The sequence below is a fragment of the Astatotilapia calliptera genome, chromosome 16 (genome assembly GCF_900246225.1).
Source record: "Astatotilapia calliptera chromosome 16, fAstCal1.2, whole genome shotgun sequence".
NCBI classification, from domain to species: Eukaryota; Metazoa; Chordata; class Actinopteri; order Cichliformes; family Cichlidae; genus Astatotilapia; species Astatotilapia calliptera.
The window spans coordinates 18,476,831-18,501,437 of record NC_039317.1 but is presented as its reverse complement, the minus strand read 5'-3'; the positions used below and the strand labels follow the sequence as shown (position 1 = coordinate 18,501,437).

The window sequence follows — 24,607 nt, the reverse complement described above, 5'->3', positions numbered from 1 at the left end:
TTTTGATGAGCCAGAGGGAATAAGATAAGGTAGAGACTTGATAGAGGTTTCCAATACCGGGAAACAGACAAAAACTGTATTTATACAAAAATAACTCAGAGATAGAGGAGGTCTTTCTGCCTCGACTCATGACCTGTAGAAGTGTCTTTACGCAGACTGAGATTTCTACATAACACTCACTGGTCATACACTGACACAACTCCCCCAAAACACTGAAAGCTGATTACAACCTTGCCTGAACAAGAGTCTGAACAGGCAGAAACAGATGTTAAGATCAGTCACTGAGCCTCCCGTGTTTTTTTTTTTTTTTTTTAACCCCCCTTCAGTCAGAATCACCTGTCAGCCCCTGACAACGTACTGTTTGTGTGTGAAGCTGGCGTGTTATGCTCATAGCAGCAGGCTAAACGTGGATATGCATGAGAAGTCAGAGTCAAGGCTGTCCTGCCGTCACCAAGCACCCAGCTGCCAGGCCTTACAAACCGTAACAACCGCTTCTCTATCCAGAGTCAATTCCAAAGTTAGAAACACCAAGCAGACCTGGTGCTTTCATTTATATTCTAATCATTAAAACTGTGGCTATACACACCAGTGACAAGGAATTATTTAAAGGTTATTTTTCCCAGATAGACCCAAGTCCCCATTAACATCCAAACAGCAACTTTGGCAGGTTTGTGGGAAGACTGATCTCACATGCGAAGATCAACCCATGTAACTTAAATCAAGTTCTGTTTGAGCATTTGAAAAAACGGATTATTTCTAAAAGTGTTCATGTATGGTTGCAATGATTCTCCAAATCCACAGGTTGGGTCATAACTAAATCTTTAGCCAATGACTTTTAACTATTTTAATAGTGATTAGTAAGAAGTTTATGACAGCATGATGACGTAACCATGACTGGATCATCACCTAAAAATAAAAATTTGTTATTCTAATAACAACTTAGAAAAGTGTTGTATAATTTTCATTACATTACTACCTAATTCATATCCACATTCAATTCAATTTAAACAGCACCAAATCACAGCAACAGTTACCTCAAGGTGCTTTATATCGTAAGGTAGACCCAACAGTAATGCATACATAGAAACACCCAACAATCGTATGACCCCCAATGAGCAAGCACTTTGGCGACAGTAGGAAGGAAGAACTCTCTTTTAACAGGAAGAAACCTCCGGCCGAACCAGGCTCAGGGAGGGGCGGCCCTCTGCCCCCTTTTCCCAGTCAGTCACAAGACAACCTGGGACTGAGATACAACAACAACAACAAACTTTATTTATATAGCACATTTAAAAACCAGTGGTGTACCAAAGTGCTTAACATGCTAGAGGGTAAGATGAAGTAACAGGAAAGGATGAGGGTTATGGCAAGGTACCAAAACGTGCTAACAGGTTGAATGGCATTAAAACACACGAAGGCAAAAGAATTGCATATAAAAGCATAAAAGAAGGATAAGTGTAGAGGATAAAACAGTCAAAAAATAAATAAATAAATAAATAAAACTGAAATTGAACAAAACTGAGTTTATACCACTGATGTGTCCCTGCACAACAATCCCAGTTAGTTTATTGTGTGGCCCGTTATCTGGCAACCACCTAACAACAGACTAAAATGACATTTACAGTGAAGAAGACCCACAAAAATGCCCCAGTTTTTATACTCTTAAAGGGATTGGACAATGGATGGTATAATTCTTATATTTACTCATATAAACAAGAACTACCATATTTTTCTTTACTTTTCTCAGTGTGATTAACTATATCAGTTTGCCAACAGCATGAACAGACCCAGTAATACTGTAGCATAGGTGTGTACTGGTATCAGAAACACATGAAATGTTTCTGATACCAGCATGTATCAGAAACATGTATCAGCACGTTTGTCTTTTATTCTCACTGCATCAATTCGGTGGTATAGTGTTGATAATAAAGGACCAACTCCACTAGCATAAAATTAGAGCCAATTCCTGATGTAATGCCAAAACATTCCAAAATTTTCCAGGTGAAACTTGTACTTTGCAGTTCCCGTTACAGGAGAGGATGTTGACACAAATAGATTTCTGACTGTAACTCTTTGGATCAGAGCAATCTGAATGACCCGTACATCCTGAGGAATACACATACCATTTACAACTCCAATAAATAATAACTGTATTCTTCAACCAATGTGGGAATTCAGACAAAAGATGTTAAAGTCATTAGACAAACCCAAAAAAAGACTTCCCTTACTGGAATGGTGTTATATTAAAGGCCCAGACTCTATAAAGCTTTGACAGCAATGTGAGACAAAGTGGTAGGGTTAGATCTGAGGATATACTAACATCCTTCAAAGAAGTCTCATTTCCTGAAGTACCAGCTCTGGGCCAGATCTCCATTTTCGATTTTCCAGCTGCAGCGTGGAAAGTGTGAGGGACGCACATCCTGCACGGTGTGGCTGGAGATAACACTTACTCTGTCACAACATGGGACACAGAATGAGCCAATTAAACAGATGGCCCCTGACCCATCTCTTGCTGCAGCAGAGGAGGATATAAACAAAAGGAAAGCCTTTGTCAGTGGCTACACCCATCATCACAATGGCCGCGCCTGGGCCAAAGGAAAAACCACTTCAAACAAACACAAAAAAGAAAACACGCAAGTGGACGAGTAAATATTAATATTGTATAGATACCAGTAAATGTAACGAGCTCGTGTGTTTAGCAGCAATACACAGGAGGACAGTTTAACTCCTGTCTGCCTGACTTTGCACCAGAAGTGTATAGCAACAACGGAAACCAGAGCACTAAAGATGCACACCACCATTTGCTGTGGAACATTTTTCCATAGCTTCATAGCTGCTTCCCAGCAATTTAACCCCAGAGCCACATTTACTACAGCAAGACTCACCATCTATACTTCTGCAAACATAGATGGCGAGTCTGCTGAAAAATGTGCATGAAAAGTTTAGACACTCACCTCAAAGTCCTCAAGGGGGAACTGCAGCATGTCTCTGAGGACATCGCTAAGGATCTGCGTCTTCCTCTGCACCAGCACATTTTCATAATCGAGCGGCTCGATCACCTTTGGTTTTACCTACAAAACACATAAACACACAGTTGGGGATTAAACTACAAAACTAAAGCAAGTAACATGAAGGCACAGAAGAAGCTATCTGTGACGTTATTGGATGGATTCAGAAGAGAGATCAAGGAAACGAGTAACAATATGCAAACAATCAGGCATAATAAGATTACTGTTGGCATGCCAACCCCTCAGCATTGGAGAGTAAAAACCCATTAGCTCCTTTCAGTTTTCAGACCTTCAATACTTTCTCATCAACTAAATGAAACTTGACGACAGGCATAAATTGGTTTCAAAGGACATATCAATTTATTATTGCGTTTGTAGAGATCAGATATAGGAGCAAACTTCTGAATAAAAACTGCCCATTTTTAGCACAGAATATTTAAAAAAAAAAGATGTGCATTCGGTGCGAGCAAAGAAAAGACTTTCAAACAAAGGCAGTTTGGTGTGTGGTTAACCTATGTGATGATGCTTACACTTACATAGTGGGGGATCTTGATGAATAAGCAACAAAATAAAAAACAAAGCTGGTAAACCATAACTAACAGGAATGCACTTTAAATAAGCATGTGCAGGAGAAGAGATCACAGTCAACAGACTTGGATTTATCCAGCCGTGTGACAGGGCACAATAGGACATGTTTTCTGTTAGATGCACAGTGACAAGTCAATCAGGGCTCCATCTGCCCAGAGAAAGTGCATCTGCTTCACGGATAAGGAGGGTCTCAATGAGCTCAACTCTTTACGATGGCACACATCATACTACACTCCATCTGGACAACATACAGGACATTGTCATTTTTGTCTACGACATAAAGCAATGAAGGCAAGCTGTCAACGCTTTTATCTGTTGGGATGGGAGGATAAATCCAACAACGAGCAAAGTGAAAAACAAGCAGTGACAGATCAGCAGACTTCAGGGCTGAGCGACAGCACTGCTCACTCATTCCTCCCACATCTGGGACTGATAATGTTAGCATGATCTCAGATGGGGGAGTCATGCATGTAGACCTGCCTGAATCTATGCTGCTATGTAGTAACCTTTGTTAGTAACAGAGTAGAGCGAGGACAGAGGGGGCAGGACCTTGTATCAGTTTCAAGGACAGGGAGGGAATAGGAGAGCAGAGATGGTGCCACCATGTCTGTCAGCTGAAGCAGGTTGTGACATACCAGACAACTTCTTCTCCACGTTTTATTTAAACACAAATATACAATTATCTGCAGTTGAACTTTAATAAACTGTGCTCCCCTTAGAACAGAAAAAAATTGATGGATGGAGAGATTTCTAGATGTAAGCCAGGAAAGAATTTATGGAAAGATAAGATAAATACGTGTATGTCTTACTTAATTCGACGCCTAAAATCTCCATATCTCCACAAACAATCTGAGAGCCTCTAGAAGATGAAGTCTTAGGAATGTCAGGCAAACACACCTATGCTATCATTATTAAGCAATGACCTGGGGGAAAAAAAACCCAAAACACAATGAATCAGGTTTGACTAAACCAAACACCTGCAATGGATACTCTGGAGCAGAGGGGCCATTCTACTTTATAGGCAACAAATGGCCTGATCTGATCTTACATGAGTAAAATCAATATACAATAAGCTATTTAATAGCAAAACAAACTAAAATTTCCCCTTTTTTTAAGTGAAAATGGAACATAAGCACATTCTGACAGTGTTTATATATGATGAGCAATCTTAGAAAACAAATGATGAGCAGGCAAGAGACGTAAATCCAGTTTTAACAGTGTGATCATGGTAAAAAAGAAAAAAAGAAGTATAACCTCTTTCAAGTCTGAGGTTTTACCACGTCACCATGTTAGTCTTTGTTTTTGGTTTTTGCTAAATACAGCCAAACCTTGTGACAAACTAAAGATACCCTTAGTGCTTCAACATGAAATAACAAGGTCAGTAGCAGCCAGGTGCTGCTGCTCAAATGCACTCCATTGTCAGCAAGTGAGAGCACCTCTATAAAAGCAGACGTTTGGGCAGTTTGCTGATTTGAAGCATTTCGATGTGTTAACACAAGGAAAAAAATCAAGGTGTTCCAGTCAAAGTCCAGACCTCAAGCCAAATAAAATGCTGGCTGTACCTTAAGCAAGCTGTGCGAAAACAAATACCTGTAGACCACAATGTATTGAAGCAATGCTGTGGAGAAATATTTTTCAATTTCCATGTGCCACTCCTATCACAGTGATGTCATCAACACACCAGGACTGTTTGTCAGGGAAGTTCTGCCATAAGTTTGAGACTTTTGGAACGGAGGGTTTAAGCTAGTACAGAAAAAGTGAACAAGTGAGCAATCTGAGGCTGAAAGATGCCAAAAACAAACCAAATATATACTAGAAATAACCTAATGAAGCCTCTGCTGTATGGTCAAAACCAAGCTAGTAAAGATGTGGTAGTAACTACATTTAAATAAAGTATGTGCTGAAAGATTTGACCCCGTTTTAGTGATGGTGCCCCTTTTCTCACCAGTAATGGATATCTGAACCCACTCAAGTGCTGCTGATTCCCTCCAAACTCCTCTGGGTGCCTCCACATTGCTTTGTCAGTGACCCAAAGTGGTCAACCACACAGTGCACTCAGCACTGAGCGCAAAAGCTCTGTCATTCTCTCAACCCACAGTGCTGACCAGAGTCGATACATAGCTCCAAATTTACACTTATTGTCAAATTAGTCCTTTAAGAAGGTATTTGAAATCACCTGTTGAACAAATGCCTTCAAGACTAACGGTAACGTTTCACTGTCAATCAGAAAATACTGAAGCTCCAGTTATATTTCTTGGTTGTCTACACACCCAAGCAGAAACGTGCAGACTGTATATTCAACAGCTGTAAACTCAAGTCAGCAAACAGGCGAGCCAACCCTGTAAGAACAGAAAGCAGACGCCCATGAAGCCATCCCTTCCACTCCCTCTCTACAGCAATTGGGCAGCTGTTTATCTGCATCTCCCACTCCTCCACATCACTGCACCCTCACACAGCCTGAAACAATGGTGCTGCGTAGTGCCTCTCAGTCTAGTCACTGACTGTTTGGTTGACTCTGCAGAGGGCCTGACCACTGGACACCTTCGTTAAAGGGCAGGAAATGATCACTGTCGCGGTCGCTGACTTTTGCGCCAAATAAAACATTTTACGAGCCAAAGCAATCTTTGAGAATAAAGTCGAGGGACCTGCGATGTATTCGCCCAGGTAGTAAAGTGCTAATAAAGTTCAACCTTCCCCCGTGCTGGTGCTAACACTGCAAATTTGAAATGTGAGCTGGCAGCACTGTTTCTATGAAAGGAGGCGAGAGAGTGAACCAGCACAAACGCTCACATGACACCTGCTTTTGGCACTTTATGGCTGAGGTTAACCTTTACACGACTTACTTTCTCAAGGATCAGAGCAAATTTGACACGTCAGTACTGATTTTCTTTTTTCTTTTTAAATGTAAACCAAAAAGTCTCACATCTCTATGTGAATTACTTGAATGACTTACCACCACCTGTGGCACTGGATCTACCTCAGGCTCAGCTGCAACCAACCTCTTGTACTGCTGTGGACTCTCAATGACCAGCTCCTTTTTTGGAGTTTTACTAGCCCTTCCTTGCATTGTCAACACTTGTGGTAAGATATTTCCAAGACAGATCCCAAAGAGAAGTTGCAAGCCAGCATATCAGGTAGAGAAAAATCTTTGCACTGGAAAAAGTTTGTATATCTCCCTTTTCAGTCCCTAGCTCACTCCAAGCTACGGCTGCTCTGACTGAAAGCAGTGGACTCACACCCAGGCTGAAGAGATGGCCCCTCCTACACTCAGCTGTGCAGCCTGGGGGAGTTAAACACCCTCTCACCCACACACACATACAATGAAGCTATATGACCCCACACTATCCACCTGCACAGCAACAAAGGGTTAAGAAAAGAAAAGATACACATTCCTCAAGAATTACAGTGTGGTCAGGCACAATCCACGCCTTATGTGGGACAGCTGAAATAAGAGCTGGGTTCAAATTCATCAAAAGCCCAGAGTGAGTGACACAACAATGAGGCACTTTAGTGGCACATTAATAATAAGCCTGATCAAGTTTTCTTTTCAAAGGTTAAAGATGAGTTTCCAGGCTGAACCCAAACCCTAAAGATTGTAGCAGGACTCCAGAAGCAACATTTACAAATCTTTGCCACCTTTTTGAAGACGTAAGACTGAGCAGGACATGAATCAGCTGTATCAGCCAATATGACAGAGTTATTAGTCACTTAAATGTTCTTTTTTTTTTTTTTTTTTTGCCCTCCTGCTTCCAGTACATGACTACAGCCGAGACAGTAGCTGTAATCACAGATGACAGATTAGGTCCAGCTTCTGTCTCCCTGCTTGTTGATGCAACTGCTTAAGGGGGATTCCAGCATGAAGCAGCCCCTCTCAACCCACCCAGGAGTGGGCTCCACCTACAGATTCCTCTGGTGGGCCACTGCAGGAGTGGATGTTATGGTTTCACGCCTGCGCCTCAGTTTAAAGAGAAAGAGAGAGAGCAGCTGCTTCCTTCAAAGGGTTACATGGGACACACTTGTGTAGGTAATTCGATCTAAATCAATAACAGGATATTAAACAGGCAAGTTTATTGCTATAACTTATCCTTATGAAATTAAAGCTGATTGCACCCTGCCCATTTAAGGCATAGTGCAATCAGCTTTCCACAGGTAGCTGAAATGATGGCTGGTGAAAATGGGTGAAGAGGTGTTAATATTTTTTTCATATTAACACAAACTGAGAGAATTTATTAAGAACGAATAAATAAAAATCAATCAATTAAATATTTTAAGCAAAAATAGTGGTATAAGCCTAAACACTGCTGAAATGCCATTTTTCTATTGCCTAAAAAAGGCCTTATTTATTTACAGTGAATATCTTAAAGTTCTGAACTTTAGGAAGACAAAAGGCATGGAGATGTTATGGGGATTTCCTTCAGGGCTTTCTAACTACACTTGGGCAATTCTTGCTTGTCACGTGTCCGAGAATAGTATGGTGCAGTATAAGTATATAACTGCTGGGTAAAAGTTTCCCTTTACTTTGACCTTAGCCCTTACTTTAACCATTACCTAAACAACCCGAGGGTAGCTCTCTGGTAATACTGAAAGAAAGAAAAAAGACACCAGATGACTGGTGTCTTTGTGCTGCATATTGATTGAATGTTTGGCCAGAATAATGAGAGTTGACAGAGAAGCTCTTTATGCAGGACCTGATATGAGCTTCACTTTAACATATATCCCGATTCCTATACAAAGTAAATATTGTGCATATAGGTGGAAGGTACTTTCCAGAAAACTTGCATTAGGAACTTCCCCATTGAGCTGCATGTTTAACTGAGTCTTTACCAAAAGCAGAGAATCAGTTGAGATGCTCTCTAGAGTTGATCCTGACCAATATATTGACCCTCACTGATATAGTCAGCCAATATTATCTAGATTTCTAATAGCTAATAGTTAATTTAAAAAAAAAAGGTAAAGAAGAGGTGGGAGAAACACCAGTCAAACATGTTGAATGAGTGTTGATGTCCTGTTGCTCAGCAACAGGTGCACGGAACGCCGCAAACAAATGATATTGAAATGCATTTATGTTTCATGTGTTTGAAAGAAAACGAAAAGTATTGGAGAATATATTGGACTTTTTTAATTACCAAATATTGGTATTGATTTTGGTATCGATGCAAGCTCTGCTCTGCAGTATAATTGACCCCTCTCAGTCTTCCAACTGCAGTCCTGGAGCCAGTAAAAGTCTTTACTGTATCACATTCTTCAATTTATACTGTGTCCATCTACAGCTTTACTCATTTACAGTTTAGTACATGAGTAAATCGAGTAAACTCAAATATTAGCACACATTTGTATGACTATACGTCCCGCTCCACTAAAAACACACGGATAAAGAAAAGAAGAGTAATGCAGTAGATGCTCGACTTTTTGAATCCTCCTAGATATCTCAGCAATCTAACTTATTGAGGACATGCTGGCGTGGCACAGCACTCACATTTTTTGGCTTGGTGCTTAAATCAAATTCCGTGGAAACGATTACAAACATATTTCTTTGGGGCAAGCTGGCACTGGGTCTAAGCAGGAAGGCCCGCTGAGGCCTTTTTAGTAGCAGAACAAACACTGAAGTTGCCAGAAGAACACTCAAAGGATATTTTGGGAAGTGTATTCTGATCAAATACAATTTCATACGCCCTCCTGTGAGTGCGAATAAACTGACGGCATAAATGTACAAAAAGAAGACTGTTTGTTGACGACTCACACTTTGTTGCTGTACCTGTGGACCTGAAATGAATGCTCAGGAATAAAAAAAATCTAACTAAAAAAAAAAATGTAAACAAATCGGAGCTGTGAGCCGTGTTGGAAACAGTCAGGGAAAATGTCCTCTTATTCTCTATGAGGGTTTTCTCTTGTTTTCTGGAAACGCTTAGAAATTTCGTTTGGTTTCGCTTTGCGTCATTATCAAACCATTTCATGACAGAACTGGGAGGCAAGACAGACAAAATTAATTTGAAGTCCAATATGGCACTTAATCTTGACCTAAATGATGTAATCCACTTATGTATCATTACACATCAAATAAATTATATTTTATTACAATGTTTTTGCATGATACGATTCACAATGGAAGTTGTAAAATTGTATATTCAAGGATCTGGACAATCATCAGATGTCCATCCTGGGCTTCAATTTTTCTCTTTGTCTGGTAATAAAAGAAACAAAAGGGAGGAAATGACTAATATTAGAATAGGTTAAAATATTAAGCAATTACCCACATATATCAAGCTGTGATCCCCACCCTGGACGTGACTATGACTGGACTTCTCGGTTGCGTAACAAAGGTTTGATGCAAGCAGCGTCTGAGCTAAAGCAAAACAGGGCGTAACCTGGAATGTATTGTAGCAAAAACACAGCGCTCCACTACAGCGGCAGCTCAAGCACCCACCCCTCTCTGCTCTGTTTTCGGTCACTTCTCCACACGGTCCTGTACTGTTGACTAAACCAGAGGTAATAAAGATGCTGTACTGTGTATGCAGTCTCTGTTAATAACATCACAGCAGTAGGATGTGGGAAACAATGGTATTGAAAATAACAGGATGCAATCATGAGGCAAAGAGTCTGCAGCAGAGCTAGAAAATAAAAAAGTCTCACTTTACATTACAGGAATGCACTCGGGAATAATGCAGCTATTAGAGACAGAGAGCAAAATTGCTTTATTGATGAACGAGCCTTAAATGTAACTAACAGTATTGAATACGAATAAAGCTGCTTTTACATCTCTGGGAAAATCAAACTACTGTTGCCAGAATGCCTTTAAAGCACATGAGCCTGAGTGCTGCAGACAATGTATCCCATGTATCAGTCACCAAGTGAGCAACATAAACACTGAACACATGCACTGGTGGTGCGAGGAATGATGCAAGTAAGGCTGACATGTCTCGAAAGTAGGAAGCAATCACTAAGAAAAGCAGATGTGGTGTTGTTGTTTTCCTGTACATGCATCAAACACCAAAACTACAAAGAGACTGATCGTAGTGTTTGCCTAGTGTGGTCAGGAGGGGTGTGACGGGTGAACATAATGTGTGGGTAAATATCAAAGAGAAGTCATGGGATTGAATCTATTTAACTGACTTAATCTGAACAACTTCTGGATGATGTCATGCAGGCTCTGTTTGGTATTTTAACTCCTTAACACAAGGAATGTATAAACATGTACCCATTTGGCAAAGGTCATTGGAAACAGACCATCACAGATCTTATGTTGGGAGTGGGAGTCCCAAAACAGATGTGGACAAAAGGTACTATCATCTTTCACCAGTTTTTCTTTTTCCATCACTTCAAGTGCTTCTGTTACTGAGTGAGTCAACCACGTGACAGCAAGGCTTTCTCAAAAACAACAAGACAAAAAAAATTACCATTGCGCAGGAGCCCACACATGATCTCATATCTGCGACTTTTCTTTGAAGGAGAACGATACGAGAGCTTTCACGAGGAAGGAAAAGGCTGAGCTGTTGTAATCAGCGAGTGAATCAACAAAGCGGTAAACGGGCAATGTCTCCAGACATTAAGCGGCTCACGGACAGCTTCCCATAGTCAGCTTCGTCTAGGATTGTCTGCAACTAGCTGAATGCACGCTTGGCTTAACATCTATGTTTAAAATGCCCAGAAGTGATAACCTGCTGCAATCAGAAGGAATTAAAAGGGCAAACATAATGGCTTGTGTCTTTTTATAACCGGGCTTAATGGATTAAAAAGGTGCAAACAGTTCCCAAAGCAGCACACATCCTGCCCAGTTTTAGACATTTTTGTAAGAAGATAATAATAAGGCCAAGGCTCATATGAAAACTAAGAAGGGAGTAAAAGGTTACGACTGCTACGGTACACTTTTTAAAGTAATCCAAACAAAAAGCTTGCCTGGTTTGTGTTTTCTCTACAGCAAATAAAGCGATGAAATCAAAAGGAAATAAAAACTTAAGAGAAATTCAAACTGTTCTAAAGAGTTCAAAAGAATTGCAAACCTTTAAACTTTTCCTTTCGCTTCAATTGTCAAAACAAAACAGGTATGATAGCTGTCAATACCTGTCACCTGGTCATTGTGTTTTTCAGCTTCTTAGAATGTCATTCATCAAGTTGGGGGAATGATGATTTAGCTGTTTGCTAATAATAGCAGTAAGCGTAGCTTTAGTAGTGATATATTTAACATTACTGAACTGGTTGGTGTGGTTTTAAGAATTTTGCTTCTGCTAGGTAGTTTTTGTCAGTTTCAGTTCCACTCTGGACTGAATTATATCCCTCGCACATTTTAACTATCGATTATAAGCCCGTGGATGCTGACAGAGGATTAACAGCCCCTGTTTGGGTGATAAGACCATTCCGGAGCCAAGAGAAGCAAGCGTGCCCTTGACCCAATTCCCTGCCACTGTCACTCAGCTCTCTGCTGTGGATACGATGAACCAACAACACATCACACACACAGCAGTGAGTAAACGCAAACGAGAAGAAGAAGAAGACAAGCTGGTACGGAGCAGCAGAAACCCTGCCAAGCCCGCTGGTTCACAGATGAAGAGCGGTGATTGATTTCCAGCAGACACAGGGCTCACTGTCCCTCCTTACCCTCCTCACCCCCCATCCCTGCTCACAGAGGCTTTAACCCGTGAAGTGCTTAGCAAGAGGCAACAGTCGGCCCTCCTACTGCCCTACTTTTACTGGTAACTTTCATAGGTGCAGAGTCATGTGACACAAAAGACAGTGCTTTGTACTTGTGTAGCTGCTGAATATAAATAACGGTTGTGTAAATACCATAAGGTTAAACTTAGCTTTGTTTCAATGAGTCTACCATCTGAATAATTTAATTAGTCATATATCAGGTATTCCTTCAGTATGTTAGCAGAGCCAATCAGCAAAGGACATCCTCTGACAAGATTTACAAATATTCAAATAGTGCTGAAGTGTTATTGATTAGATATTGTCAGAATATACTGATTTTCTCCCTGTTATATTACTTCTGAGGCGCTACAAACATATCTTACCACTACTTTTATGATAGCAGAGCTTTAGTAGACAGAAGCGCCACTTTAAAAGGAGTTTCAAAACTAAATTCAGCGACGTTAGCCATCGCTCTGATTGGATTAATGCTGAGATCTTAGTTTATAATGTATTTTGGCTAAAACCATGATCCAGTTCATTGAAAAACAAAAAAAGGGCATCAAACATCCTGCTTTTCAAAATAAGACTGTAATAAAATGTGCTGCTTGTTGATTATTTTTTGGCCTGTTTAATACCACAGTACTAAACAAAAAAGGTATGGGTTGGATGGTTAGATAAATCAATAAATATTAGGTTTGTTACTGTGTCCTTGAGGCATTTAACATTATAGTGATTTAAAAAAATGAATAAATAATGTAAGCTTTTTTTTTCCATATGGATTTTTGCTCAATACACAAACAGTTGTGTTGCTTTTGTTGGTAGAAAAATAAAAAGCTACTATATTGGGTTAGAGAGAGTGCACAGACACACAGACACACACACACCTTAAGTATTCGTGGTGTTGGCAATACACGCGACTCTCTCCGACTCAGTGCTCGCTCAGCCTCAGACGGTCCAGTGGGCTCTGCTGCTTCCTTGCAGATGTAGCCACTACAGTTCCTCTCCAGGACAGTACGCAGCCCATCAAACACAACCGCGCTGGTGGTGCACCCCATCCCTCCAGGTCCAAACAGGCATCAGTCAGGAGAGCCTGCCAGTGACCCAGTTTCCTTCACTGTCTCCTGCTCCCCTCTGGTCCATGATATTACTCTGACATCCACATCCGCAACTTCTCACCCACACAGAGAGCATCAGAGTCCATGGGAAAAGGATCCAGGGAGAGGAATAGCTGGAGACTTTACACACAAACCTCGCGCAGAAGAGTCAAGGCTGTCCCAGTCTGTGCTTGTAGAAATACCTCAGTCAGCAGGCGAGATACAGTGAGTGAGTGAGTGAGTGAGGGAGGCAGAGCAAAGAACGAGGGATGGGGGGGATGAAGGATGCTGTGTGAGCTCTGCTGCAGCTTCAACCAATGCTGAGCTTCGGTGCAACACAGGCTCGTGCGTGCATCTGTCTCACTTATTCAGTCACTTGCTTGATCTCCTCCGAGCCACTCTGGATTTCCAAATTCTTCCCAATCCTTTTTTGCCTCCTCTTTTCAATCCCACATTTGCATACCAAAAACGAATTAACCCATTTCATTTTCCACTCCACAAAAATGGGACTCCTTTAGGGATTCAGACAAGTAATAGCAAAAATAAGTGGGTTACACTAAAGGCAGTCCTTCATATCCAGAGGGAGAGTCTGATTCCATGGTTAGGCAAGCAGCAATATGGCTCAATGCTTATTTAGTTCAGCTAAAAAAACCCCAGACCAAACAAGCGCATGAATCACATAAATGGATGCTATATAATATGCACAACAGTCTGCGAGAGATATTGCAGTAAAACCACAAAATAAACTGAAAATATGATAAGAAATCCTGCCTAACGCACACAAACACACTAAATAAACAAAAAAAGCACTGAAATGTCCAGTGGCCTGACTCAAGGCTTCCTAAAAATCTCCATTTCCAAAACAGACCGAGGACATGGGAGGATTTAAGCCTTTTAGGCCAAGACATCAAATAGGGAGCACTTTCCTGACCAAAGATTAGCTGCACTTGATCACAAGCTGCCCGCTCTGCCAAACACACAGAAATACTGGGAATGGAACCCCACAATTTGATCATACACAGGCTTTTTCAAAATGTCAGGGAATGATTCATCTGCTAGAACGGCCTTTGATTAAAATGTCTCTGGACTGCGATCGGGAAGACTGAAGATGAAAGCAGGAAAGGAAATATTTTTTTCTAGGTCACTTTCAAAATATTGTTGCTTCTACATTTGCAAATCTTTAGTTTTATGTAGTCCTTGTGCTACCTTTGGGCCATTTTATACATGTGGGACAAAATCTCATTAAAAGCCTACACAATTATCCCATCTGCCTCCTGTGTTTGCTCGTGTTTTACATCCTGATTATAAGGAATTGGGAGGGGAGGAGACGAGGAAGCACCGCAGTATTTGTCTTGGTTTATTTATCCTGTCTGTTCACTTCCTGCTGCTCTAAGTCGCACTCAAAGACCCCTTAAGACCTTAAAGTCAACTGTCAAAGTGGCGTGCACATCCTAAAGCTACACAAACACTGCGAGTCCCCCTGGCACCAGCTACGCTTAGTATGATTATGCTTAATGCTTCTCTCAACAGTAAAACATGGTGGCATTGATTTTTTTTTATTAAAACTGTTAAGCAATGAACTTTCATCTGTTCTTTAGTTCACTTTAACCCAAATGATCGCACACGTACACGTCTGGAGAGAGGGATGCATTCCCTTACATCACGATGGTGCACTAAGCCACGAATGCTCGCACGCATTTCTGCTTGCTGCTGTGTTAATATTTCAGTGGTGCTTGACACACTGAACTACATTTGAGTGCAGGATGAGACGAGCTGCAGGGGAAAACAGCTGAGCCCCCAGATGAGGGGATTCAGCAAGAGAAGGAAAAAGAGAGGGAAGACGAGGGAGAAAATAAACTGAGGGGAGGGAGGGGACGAGAGTATGATTATGCCCATTGATCTGTTGGGAAATACGTTTCCTCTTTTGGTTTATCCCTTTTCTCACATGTCTGATCCTGTCTCCATCCCCCCGTCACTGCAGCGAAGGGATTTTAGGCTTAGTTTATGGAATAACAAGAAGCAATCTGCTGTAAAACTACTAAAACTGCAAAGTCATAAATCTCCTCTTTGAGGCTGTGTCTGTTTATTTTTGGCGACTTTTGTTGCGACTCAAGGATGTTTACTACCATCTGTCAGTCATCACTGAACTGTTATTACTGAGCACCAACAGTAAGATGTCGCTCAAGCAAGAAGCGGTCATTGGTTTAAGTGTGACAGCTGGTCATTGTAAATATTTTGTCCCCGTGCACGTAGGAGCACGTCTGCAACGACATTGTGTTGAGGCGCTAAAAATTTTGGCGCGAAGGTACTACAGCATGCAGGATTTCTTAAAATGATGAAAAAGAATGAATCTAGTGCATCACGCGGCACATTTTAAGGAATGAACACCTGTGGCACTCACCCCCATTCCCGCCAAATGCCTGGAGAGACTGGTCATTAAACACATCAGAGCTGCTTTTCCACCATCCCTGGACTCGCACCAGTTTGCATACAGGGAGAACCGGTCAACCGAGGATGCGATCGCCACAGTGCTGCACACATTACTGAAGCACTTGGAACACAGGAACACCTATGCACGGCTCCTCTTTGTAGACTACAGCTCGGCTTTTAATACCATCCGGCCATACAAACTCCGTCCCAAACTCCACCAACTGGGACTTAACTCCTCTCTGTGCAACTGGATTGTGGACTTCCTCACTAACCGTAGACAGAGTGTCAGAGTGGGTAAGAACACCTCTTCCACCCTTGTGGTCAACACCGGTGCCCCTCAGGGGTGTGTTCTGAGCCCTCTGCTATACACTCTCTTCACCCATGACTGTATTTCCTCCTGCACGTCCAATCTCATTGTTAAGTTTGCAGATGACACTACAGTGCTCGGACTTATATCCAACAATGATGAGACAAACTATAGGACAGAGGTGCAACAACTAGAGTCATGGTGCCACGACAATAACTTGGTCTTAAAAACCAAAAAGACCAAGGAGATCATTGTAGATTTCCGGAAGAGGGGTCATAACAACCATCTGCCTCTCTTCATTGGCAGTGAGGCGGTGGAGAGGGTGAGCAGTTTTAAATTCTTGGGGGTAACTGTGACCGAGGACCTGTCCTGGGGCAACCATATCACCTCAGTTGTACGGAAGGCCCAACAGCGCCTCTACTACCTGAGGAGACTGCGGAGCGCACACATTCCCAGATCTCTGATGTTGAACTTCTACAACTGTGCCATCAGCAGCGTTCTGACGTATGGATTTCTAGTGTGGTTCCCCAGCTGCACCAAGGCCGATCAGCAAGCACTCCAGCGGGTGGTGAAAGAAGCTGGCAGAATTATTGGAACAAGTCTGCCAGAGATCAGTAATATCTTCCCCACTCGCTGTCTGAGGAGGGTGCACAGTATCCTGCGGGACTAACATCACCCTGCGCGCCACCTTTTCCATCTGGTTTAAATATAGTTATGTGATGTTTTCGTTTATTGTTGCGCTTCATTTTGAAGCTGTGGATTTTTTGGACTGTGGATTTTCAGTCAAAAAAATTTGATTACATGCCCCCAAATTGCTCGAGAAAGATGTTTTTGGGCTGCGTTGTGCAAGAGAATTGTAGTGCGGTGTAAGGGCGATACATTATTAAGGTCAAACAGGGGATCGGTGGGTCATTAGATGTAGTAATATTTCTCTGTACTGCCAGTCTTCACAAAAAAAGCTGCTAGGTAAAAAAAACAATATCATTTATTTTAAGAAAGAGGTTCACAACTCCAACCCACTGTGACACACACTGTCTTAATATAATCAATCCTATACCATAGAAGACATCTGTACTGTGCTTCTCTATAGCTCACAAATGAAGTGGTCCTGTAGCCTCCAGCAGTAGACAGTTGGACTGTGTCATCCATACTAAATCATGAGTCAGAGCTCCAGGCAAGCCAGTGAGACTAGTGGGTGGACTGAGGTGGGGGGGGTTAGAGTACGCTGCTGGAGCACAGAGGGTGTCTGTGCATGGATATTCAAGTGTGAACATCCTCTGTGTTATGTGGAAGCTCTGCTCAAATCTGCAGCAGCAGATAAGGGCTGGGCTGAAGCACTGCTCGCTGCGTGGAGCGTCATTGATTACTGCTGCTGTTGTTACAACACTGCTTAAGTTCCCTGCAGTGGACTGTACTTCCTGGCATGGTGTTATGAACTTGGACAAATTCTATTTTTAAGTGTTACTGCATGTTTTATATGAAGCATAACTGAGTGATTTGTAAGACGTTTAATGCCTGGTGGACGCTCATAAACACGGACAAAGTTTCAAATAAAAGCTTCAGGGTGCTGTAAATGCTCAATTTTAGACACATTTTTGCTACTCGTGTCATATCAGGTGAACAGCTATGGTGGTGAGAACCACAGCCTCCCACCTGCCAGTTAAATCTTCTGTTTTCAAAACAGAAGAAAGTCGGTTTAAAACTGTAAAAATGGCTCCTTTCACATAGATTAACCGGGGGAGCTGAACAAAGGCCCAGTATGGGATAAACAGGGATTATTCTGAACTGTGAATCCTGCAAAGCTACTCTAGTAGAGTGCAAGAATAAAAATATAGAGATGGAAATGAGAACAACGGGTCATTCAGTTACCCTTCTCCCAACAGTCACTGTGAGCTGGCTACAATTGTCAGGATCTGAGTGTGAATGCAAACGTCAGCCAGAAACTGTAATAGACAGTAATGTTTGTCATCCAATCAAATTCTTTATTGCAAATGTGAACCAACAACAGTTGCCTCAAGGCGCTTAGCTGTAATGCGTGTGTGTGTGTAGGACTGCTGTGATGTCAGATCAGATGGTTTTTATTCTTTCTTAGTGTTGCAGTCAACACTTCCTCTGAGATTTCGTAAGCAACTGTTGCTTTCCTCCAGCTGGACTCACCAAACACTTCCAACATCTGCTGCATGTGGACCATCACTGGCCTGCAGTAACCCGCCCCAAAATAACATCATTTGTACCAATACAGTCATTTCAAGCTGTTAACAGCTAGGTTTGGGTGCAGTCAAATTGTAACAAAAAACACATCAAAGCCAGCACATGTGGACAGCAAAGCGTAAAAACTTGAGGTTCCCCTTTCACACTCAGGAGTGGACTATCTCACGCACAACAAAGACAAAAAATGTCTCCGCGTGGCTCTGAGGAGTAGAGGGGAGTGCGGGTGGAGCTGGCATCTCATCTGAGGAGCCTCTCGACTTGGAAGGTCAAGTCCACAGCTGGCCATTTTTCCATACCCAGGGTGTGCTGTGGGGCTCTGCAGGGAGGAGTATGTGTGTTTCAGTATGCTTGTTTGTCCAGAGCGAAGTCAGTACGCAGCGGACCACAGTGACATCACCCACAAATCCAGCACGACAGGGCAGATAAAACACAGTGCCTCCCAGCTGGAACTGCTCGGGGACTCTGAAAGGGAAGTGGCTGTTTCCTGCTGATGTGTGTGTGTAAACCCTGTCGGAACAAAGCCACCTTTAGCTCCACCGCTGTCGTTCAAACTTCATCACTCAATAAACCCCCGAAAGCTTGAGTGTTGTGGAAATTCTGACAAAGTAATGCCTTCCTCCAAAGTTTCACAACACAAATGGAAGGAGTTCAATTTTACTGAAGGAGGATGAAGCCAGGAGTGCTATTAAGAAATATTAAGCATCCTATGTAAACATTAGAATCAGCTTCTCAAGGGTTTTTGTTTACAATGCGAGTCATGGGTACTGCCCTACAGTTACACATGTGGGTGGGCTACAGAGATAAGCCTGGAATCTCACTACTTCACTTTTTTAGATGCTAAGTTTACACTACAACCTACAAAATGCTTTAGACAACGGGAGAGACTTCAATCATTGTCTGGGGAGAGTATTGCAAGTATTTCTTCTAGTTTTTTTTAAATGTAACTACTACTTGGATTCAATCAAAGTCTCCTTTTGACCTGTAGCTGACACCCAGGTTATCCTCACCCCCGTAAAATGGTGCAAAATAAATACAAGAGGCCACATCCCCTTCCTCTTGTTATTTTGGGAATCATTTATTTATCCCAGGAGAAGAAAATGACCCATTTTCCTGAGGGGTACCGCTTCCTTTACTTTGTAGTCAAGCCACCAGGCGCAGAATAAGTATACACTGCAACCACACATGCCATTCATCTACACTCGTGAGTGCCATGAAGCTCTGCTGGATCTGCAGTGTGGCTTGCTGCAGTTGGTTTAGTTAATCATTAATGTATGCTTCAACCAGTGAGTGGCTTTCACAGCCTTTGCTGCAACACCAGCAGAGATGGTCTGAAGCAGAGCCAAAGCCCTGCAGGGCCTGCAGTCATCCTCTTAGTCCTTCCAACGGTGTTCTGGCTTCAGAAAACACAACATGGAACAATCCTATTACAAAATACTTGCTACTTATAGTATCAAGGACTTACACAATCGATCACATTGCATATTTAAAATTACCCTTGGCAAAAAGTAACATAATTTATGCTGCCTTCAGGTTTTGTTTTTTTTGTGTTTTTGTAACACGCAAACACGAATGATGAACGACTGAAGCACGTCCAAGAAAGCAACAAAAAAAGCTGCATTTGTGATAAAAAAATTGTTTTCAGATTGACTTCATGTCTGCGTCAGATGGAGGCAGAAAGAAGCCAATTAAACTGTGATCACACAGATGTGTGGGAATGCTGTAAGGGGATACTGAAAAGTTCTGTCCAGAGGTTAAAAGATACAAAACAGAGTATGAAAGAAGTCACTGCCACCTACAGGCAAGTGATGATACAACATGGAAACCCATAGGATTAACTGAATTTACTTTAAGCCCTTCAAGACACATTATTAATGAATGATGGGAAATATTGTGTAATTATGAGTTACTTGTGCATTATGACACAATTTTCCTTTATTGAAGAAGCACAAAAGGATTATACTGCTGCCGTGTGATACAGTGTTTCAGTGGCAATGGCCTGAACTCGTAATGATCACTGGGACGATAAACCAGCCATTGTTTGATGCACAAGCGTCATTTCCAGGGCCTCAGAGTGAAAATCATCTTTCCCAGCACAGGAAGAAGAGGTGACCCATGTGCTGCCTTAAGAGGAAGCGAGCGTTAGAAGAACCCTGCTGTCACAGTGTTTACACAGCTCTAAAACTCATCCAAATTACAAGCATGAGAACTGTTGGCAGCTTATACTGCGATACTGTGAGCAAGACTGATTTCCGTTCAGGTTATTTCAGTTTAAGGTAGGAACGCGAGAGGAACTACGTGTCAAACTGAGCCAAACAATGCCGATGGGGTCATGTCGCATCGTAGTGAACTTAGAGTTTAAACGCCTCTCGGGAGGTAAGTGGCCAGCACCCAGGTGTGAATGAGATGTTAGACAGAGTGCTGTCATTACGGTCAGGCTCTGACACGCATGAGGAAAGCTGAAAGCTGTCTGCTCCTGAAACAAGCCCATGCTGGCCTGACATGACGGGCCATGACGGGAAGAAACAGACACACTTTGTCACAACCACTGACTCAGAATTGTTTTAAATGTTTCCGGATCATTAAATGGGTCATTTAGTCTGGATTCTGAAAATGTACCTGAGGATAAACTTCACGAATTTAGCACCAGTCAGAGGTATTGCTCGGATCACCCTGTGCCTCAGGACAATGATGCTGTTCTTTCACAGTACACAGAGTATTTCAAACTCGCTCATTTATAGACTGAGACTGCACCGCAGATCCAGATAGAAAATATGAACTATGGGAGGAATAACATGTAGTCTGGATGACCTCAGGTTCCCATTAAGGGAATTTTCAACCATTTGATATGTGCCATTTGGCCATCCTGATGGCTTTCACTGTAACATATAACCAGACTGTTATTTCCAGCATTTGTTCTGATCAAGAGACAGCTTAACACAAGCTTTTTTAAAGCCAGTTTCATGATAACACAGTCCTCGCTACTCATTAACATGTAGTTTAAGCATTACACAAGCTATATAATTTTTTTAAAGGACCAAACAGCAATTAATCATTAATCCAGGTGGTTTTCTTTCTGTTTGGAGCATTTAATTAATTATATCCTCACACAGCATTAGGGCGGAAAACTCCAACAGATGGTCTGTTCTAAGATTTTTTTCAAAAGTCCTTCAGTGAAAGCCATTTAGACAGGGTGGATTAAATACTTTCAACAGTGGACTTACCAAACACTGCCGTGATGCTTTAACGAAAAACCTACAACAGAAACTAGTTTGTTTATTATATGTACAACTTCCACTATACTGTGGTCTTCAACATAATGCTGTGGGCCATGGAGCCAGACATACGACAGCATCACCTACAGGATTACTGATCAGAAGATCATGATGGGCCGAGTCCCGAGTGTCGACACTCCCCTTAGAAGCTGTTAGTGATTGCTAATGTTTTTTTGGTCTCGTTGTAAAAGGTCTCAGGTGAGAGAAATACGAAGAATACCAGGAAATTGACACATTGCACCCTCGGAGGAGAGCGTAACCATGGTCACATGCAGAAGAGCGTGATACAGGGTTTAAGTGAAAGTGTAATCAAAGGTCTGCAGTTACACGTGTAGCTGTGAACACTAATAATGTAAACGGGAGGAAATAAAAATAAGGTGGCAATCTTTCATATCTGCTGTTCAGAAAAAGCCAGCCTTTTGCGGTTTGGCAACATGCAGGAGGGAGACAGGGCAGGGATAATGGAGGAGTTTGGGAACCCTTAAGGATCAGCTAATCCCATTTGGCTCTTTGTTTGGAATCAGTGGAAATCCTCTTGAGCCTGGTTCAATGAGCGCTACTGACAATCAAGGGAAACAGAGGATGAAGGAGAGCAACGCATGCCCGTGCACCTGCACAGTTAAACAGTGGCACTGGATTTAGCTTTATTACTGTACTACACAGTTGCCCAGTAAGGCCACAAACAACTGGTGCAAGGAACTGTCACAAGTCATGGCTACAAAACGGCCAAATCCATCTATGCGATCTATACAAACTCGGAGAATATAACAAAAATCGACGAACAATTATAGATTATGCCCCAAACAGCCATGGTCAAACATCATATTATCCAATATATTTTAGTTAAATCCCCTGCGTATAAATTAAGGTGAGTTTAAGTCAATCAAATCTTTATTTCCATGCAAACACCAGCATATAATAACTGCATAGTATACATAAGCAATAAACTGGGATTTTAGAAGAAAAATAATCAACATTTGAGTCACTAAGACCATTAAAACAAGGCAATCACTGCTTTATCAGCCCTGCTCCGCTTGAGTGGAAAGCCAGGAATGGCACACCGCCTTTTTCCTGTTGTATTCACATTTGCTGGCACCTGTATCAAGCTATTCCCTGACACCCCCACTCAGAGGCCCCCACCCTTCCTGACAGAGGAAACACATGTTGTGAGATACGGGTCTCTTTTAGTTGCACCATTAGTAGTACAGTCAGTATTACTGAAGCCTTTATCTCACAGGCTATATGTGCGTCTTGACTATGCCACCTTCAGCAACAGCCCCCTGTCATCTTGCAGTAACACAACCACACACACAGACACACACACAGCGGGACCTCTCATGACAAGCAAATCTCATTATTTGCCACTGCTTATTTCTCTGTTGTTAGCATTTTATGAGACTTTTTGGATTAGGTTAATAACACATTGAGCAGTGCGGCTGCCTGGCAACTAAGATGGATTTGACATTTTTCCTCAATCTTTAGGAATTCTCTTGGGATAACTTTTTTCCAAAAAATGAATGCTACATCTGCAATTAAATTTGAATACATCATCCAGAAACTGTTTCTTAGTCATTTAAGGCTTATGCCACATTTTGAGAAACATCTAATTAGTCCAGCGGGTGAAGAAAATCCAACACAGTGTTCTAAGTGGAGGGTGTTGTTGCTGCTCTTAAGACAGAGTAGAGAGTCTAAAGGGAGATTAAGACAAGTCAGGGATACTGAGCTGTTTATCTGTGCAGGAGTGTGTACAGTGGAGAACAGGGCTGCGGTCCTGCATGTTTAACGCTTGCCGTCACAAGAAGCGTCTGTTTTAAAGCACTTCATACAGAACAACGCTCTTCTAATCGGTCCAGGTTCACATACAGACCTTCAGGCACATGGCCGCACCGCTGTTTCTCCATAAAGCACCATGCAGCTAACTTTATTTATCCATCCTGGCAAGGCACACTGTGGCAGCATACTGCTCACTCTGTAATACAATCCAGCCTCCTGATGCTAAGCCCCTGGAAATCAACCAGGAAGCAAACAAAAAACAAAGCCTGAAGGAGAGCTGGGTCTCTCTCCTGAACACACAGGCTTTGACAGAACAACCAAACACACATTATCAAGGTCACATGACTGCTTACTGTGTAAGACGTTCATTTGAGTCTTCAAGCTATTGTGCGGCTTTCCTCCTTCTCAGTTTTGTGAATGTCAGCTGATATAACAGAGGATGAAGGACCGTTTAGCAATACAGCCCCAAACCTCAGTGAATGTGTCACTTAAAATACAACTCATTTGTTTATTGTGGGCAGGGAGCGCACAATAGGCTTATGTCAGCTTTACAAGGAAAAAGAAAAATAGGAACTCAGTGTTTCATGTGGAATGTTTTTTTACTGAATGGGAAACTACAGAAACTCATTAACATTCCTTTTACATCCAACAGCTTGTCAAAACTTTGTATGGAAGCGCTCGGCCTTTGACAGAATAAGTATACACCGACACAAACACTGTGTCTTGGTGGAAGCGTCTCACACTGTGGGACGCTATGACTTGCAATTTTTTTCCAGCTCTTTGTTTTGAACTTCAAATCCCATTAATCACCTCCTGACCTCTCAGACAGCTTTTAACCTGGTTGTGGGAGATAAATTTCTAGATGGGAACGAGATAATGGTCCATCAGCCACCTTCACCTCAGTTCATGTCGGGTCGTTCCATCTCAAATCCTGACATTTTAGAACAATTACTGTTCAGCCACCTTTGATTTCCATTCCCCTTATTTTAAGCATTATGATCTATCTATAGACAGACAGATCTATATATCTCTATCTCTCTCTACATATATATACATATATATACATATATATACACATATATACTAGGGGCGCAACGATATTCGTATCGATATTGAACCGTTCGATACAGTGCTTTCGGTTCGGTACGCATATGTATCGAACAATACAACATTTGTAATTTATTTTATCAACTTTCCTTCTGACGATGCTGTCTGTGTTGAGCGCTCAGTGAATCTGCGGTCGACTACTCCGCCTAGGCTGCACTGTCGAGCGCAGATCCACTGAGCGCTCAACACAGACAG

General features: G+C 42.0%; 1 protein-coding gene across 8 annotated transcripts in view; it reads right to left on the bottom strand.

Moving 5' to 3' along the window:
• The window catches only part of zmp:0000001200 (dedicator of cytokinesis protein 9), a 73,020-nt gene that overhangs the window by 36,662 nt on the left and 11,751 nt on the right, over window positions 1-24,607 (bottom strand). For 3 of the 8 annotated variants that reach the window (XM_026144454.1, XM_026144456.1, XM_026144455.1), the window contains exon 2: window positions 2,952-3,068. In XM_026144454.1, coding sequence (XP_026000239.1) covers window positions 2,952-3,068 — 117 coding nt within the window. Of the gene's footprint in view, window positions 1-2,951; window positions 3,069-13,102; window positions 13,813-24,607 lie in introns of those variants that run through there. The other 5 variants (XM_026144448.1, XM_026144449.1, XM_026144450.1 and 2 more) reach the window with 3 other exon arrangements.